The sequence below is a fragment of the Hordeum vulgare genome, chromosome 2H (assembly GCF_904849725.1).
Source record: "Hordeum vulgare subsp. vulgare chromosome 2H, MorexV3_pseudomolecules_assembly, whole genome shotgun sequence".
NCBI lineage: Eukaryota > Viridiplantae > Streptophyta > Magnoliopsida > Poales > Poaceae > Hordeum > Hordeum vulgare.
In genome coordinates, this window is record NC_058519.1 from 214,514,700 (window position 1) to 214,518,655 (window position 3,956).

The window sequence follows — 3,956 nt, forward strand, 5'->3', positions numbered from 1 at the left end:
TAAGTATAAGAGATTCCATGTTCAATAGCTGTCAACAAGAAAAGAGATCTCCCGTTCAACAAAAGAAGTTGTCAGGCACATTTTCAATTCCTAGTAGGCTTGATCGAGGCACGCGTTTTTCAACTGATTTGTCAAAGAGAAATAGCGAGAGTTTTTCAACACAAGCTGCTGAAATTAAATTATGAGTCGCTCAGAGGAGGAGTTGTTGCCACACTGTTGGATTATTCCCACATTCCATGTTCCTTTTTGTTTAAGGGACTATATGCGGGGCACATGGGCTTTTCCCAATCAGTGACTTCACCAACAGGATAACCTTTGAAGTCGCACAAAGCAGCAACGCGCCTATATATCCATCAACGCGCCTATATATCCATTGTCCACACGCTTGCGTCGCGTCTAAATTTCGTTTCCTTAAAACAACAGCACCACAGGCTACGTGCAATAGGTCAACCAGAAACTGAGGGAGCCACCGACACTATCATGCGCTGAATTTTCGACATTTTACTGTTTCCCTATGCGTGGTTACCCTTTCATATACGACTAGCATAAGATTAAGATTGGACTCCGGAACCGAATGGTGAGAGGTCACATGCAATTCAAGACCTTAATTGGTAGAGTATTACCAGGTTACAGTGTCATCGAATAGTGCACTACAGAATAGCGGCCAGCTGCAAGGGGCATGGAGTGCTTATTGAGGTTTTGATGGTTAGACACGAGGTAACTAGAGGGCAGCAATGCACTCGATCTCGATCCTGGCGTTGAGTGGCAGAGCTGCGACTTGGTAGGTTGAGCGTGCTGGCGCAGGGGCTGGAAAATCTGCCAAGGAGAAGAGGTTGAGAAATTCAGGAACAAGGTAAAGGAATATCACGGCCAAAATTACTGCAATCAGACGCATAGATTAGTGACGACAACAAAGGGAGTACAAGCATCAGGCTTACATTTAGCGTAAATCTCATTCACGTTCTTGAAATCCTGTAGATCGGCTAACCTGCATGTACAAGGACGGAATTATTCCCAGGGATAATAACATTTTTTAGCAACAAAAAATCCATGTAAAGGGCATGCAGTACTACTCCCTTCGTTCCTAAATATAAGTCGTTTTAGAGATTTCACTAAGGGATTACATACGAAGCAAAATGAATGAATCTATACTATAAAGTATGTCTATATACATCCATATTCACTAGAGGACTATATACGGAGCAAAATGAGTAAATCTAACTCTAAAGTATGTCTATATACATCCGTATGTAGTCTTTTAGTGGAACCTCTAAAAAGACTTATATTTAGGAACGGAGGGAGTACATACATGATTGTTGTCTTGACAACTGATGAGTAGCTAGCACCACTTGCTTTCAATATTTCACCCATGTTCTTCATAACCTGTCACACAACAGGAGGAACGCAAGCGGATTCAGCATGGACGGTGAGCTATCTCAAAAACAATGAACGCAAGCGGATTGTCAGAAATAGGCACCAAAAGTTGCAGCAGATACAGTAGACATTTATTCAGTGACTGCAAAGACAGGATCACCAAAACTATCACCTAATAGCATATGATTTCAATATATATAGACTAACCAAATATGCAAAGTCTACCAACAGAAAAGGAAGAGCAATATGTTCAGTGTACCAGAAAAAGAATACATTGGCAGATTCAAAATATAATACTCCCTCCGATCCAAATTAACTGTCGCAGCTTTTGTACAACTTTGTACTAAAATTGTCCTAAAGCTACAGCAATTATTTTTAATCGGAGGGAGTGCTAATATGAGTAAGCCTCACAAGGAAACGGTTGGAACTTGGAGTAACTCAGAAACTAAGCGGGGCATAATGTTTGCATCTGGCACACTAAGCTCAAATAATGTAGCAATATTCCTTTTCCTTTTTCTGTGAGGAAATGTAAGCAACATTCAGGAACATCGAAGCCATCACCTGCTCAGTTTGCTCCTCCACGCTTTCAGAGACAAACTTCCCTGTCTGAAAACAAAAGGCAGGTACTCAACATAAGTTATACCAGCATCTTCAAATACTAAAGGCGGAGATTGATTTTACGATATAGAGAAATAAGAAAAAAGACGAATGAACAATAGTTTGAGCAGCAAACCTCAGGATTTAGGCCTAGAACGCCAGAGACAAACACAAGATTGTTTGCTTTTATCGCCTGAGAGTAGGGGCCTAGTGCTGCTGGCGCCTTCTCCGTCTGAACAGCCTCCTTTTGAACTATATAGAGTAATTTACAAACATCATCACAATGTAACAGCATGTTCAATTTTAACAGGTCTGAACCTCAAAACAAAATGCTTGTGACAAGCAAGGGTACACAAAGCTATAAAGTAAAAACTCTGCAGCTATGCTTACTGGGGCAAGAATTATTCGAGATCTATTGGTGAACAAATTAGTTAACTAGATTCTTTGTAGGTCCTTAGGCCCATTTTGTAGTTCACCAAAGTTTTAATCATCTCTAGTGAGCCACAGTTTGAATCACTTCTGAATCTTAATCTTGAACAGACAGGCATAAAAAATTCTTGACAGTAGAACTTTGCTTTTCTAATTTAGAGATATCTTATTAATACTTATTGTCTATGGCTGCTGCCAGATGCACCCAGCCCTATAGCTTTCTTGTGGTGAATGATGACTAAGCTTGCATTTCCACTTCATTCGCCAATCATATTGCTTCTTATGCGAAGAAACACGTCACTTTGCGTATTTTCTCATACCTAGCCGCTTCTTGATCGAGTAGCTAGAATCAACAAATGCATCTCAAATCCTTTTTTTAACCAAAAATAGCAGGAAATTCCTACTGTGTATATTTTTTGCGTTTCGCTTATGAAGGAATGTACAGAAAAAGGTACAAAAAGAAAAAGAGCAGCTACTAATAAAAGAGAAAAGAGAACAAGCAGGCTAACTTCCATGAGGGATGGAAGCAATGCTAATAATCTGAAGTTGCTAATCCAATCTGGAAAAGAAAGATATTTTTTTCCGTTTGAATATGAAGTCCAACTCCTGTTTGAACCTGGAACAGCATGAGTAGAAACTTGTTGGTCATCCTTTGAAACTGAAACCACTACTGACCATCCAGATGGCCCAGGCAATCAGACTATCAGAGTACAGATTTCCAAATACGTAGAAAGGAAACTGCAGAGCATCTCTTAATGCTTCAATTTTCCTTTGCAAACATTTCAAAATGCATTCCCATAAAATTGTACTGTAGTGGGAGCTGCATACGAACCTTCTATTGTTATTACACAAACTAAATGAGCGGCATCTACGAGTAATTGGAAGAGCGCCCGGCTTATAAATTAAAGGAATCCTTTAACCAATGCATCCGTTCCTTACGACGCGTTGGATCGATTGGAAGGAGGAAGTGAAGGCGATGCTCTACCGGCGGAAAGAGGGAAATGAGGACCAGCGTACCGGTGGCGGAGGTGGCGAGGGACGCGGCGACGGGGCCGAAGCGGCGGCGCCCGGCGAAGGAGACGGAGGCGGCTACTGCTGCTGAGAAGGGCAGGCGGATCTCGGCGGCCGGGGAGGCGGCGAACCTGGAGACGGCGGCGGCGGCACTCCACGCCATGGCTAAAACCCTACTCCACCTACTACGAGCACGGGACGGAAGAAGATTGGATGGTGTTGCTCTCTGTTGGAATGGAGCCGAGTTTTGCGCTCGGAATATTTTAAGTGCAAAAAACCTGCCGCGACATATGATGGCGGATTATCTTGTGATTACTCCTTGAAGGCACCGTTTGTTTGTTTGTTCCTAGAAAAAACTAGCGGGCTGTGCGCGGCTGCATTTACTTGGCTATATTCTTTTTCTAGAGCACCGCTCTGCGCCCGTGCGCCGGCGCGCGAACGATTTGGCCGGTCAACTAAGGCCGTACGATTCCTAAGCTGTAAACGACGGATTGTCATCGGATATGTCTTCGCGCTTCGTTTTTCTTCTCTATCGTCTTGCAGGG

General features: G+C 42.7%; 1 protein-coding gene across 1 annotated transcript; it reads right to left on the reverse strand.

The window, feature by feature from the left end:
- Positions 1-590: 590 nt before the first annotated feature.
- Positions 591-3,691, reverse strand: LOC123425896 (reactive Intermediate Deaminase A, chloroplastic). Its single transcript, XM_045109653.1, has 6 exons — positions 3,418-3,691; positions 2,108-2,223; positions 1,936-1,980; positions 1,310-1,383; positions 939-988; positions 591-816 (listed from the first exon to the last, which is right to left on the reverse strand). The coding sequence occupies exons 1-6, from the start codon at positions 3,572-3,574 to the stop codon at positions 722-724; spliced, it is 537 nt and encodes a 178-aa protein (XP_044965588.1). The 5' UTR covers positions 3,575-3,691; the 3' UTR covers positions 591-721.
- Between the last annotated feature and the right edge of the window lie 265 nt (positions 3,692-3,956).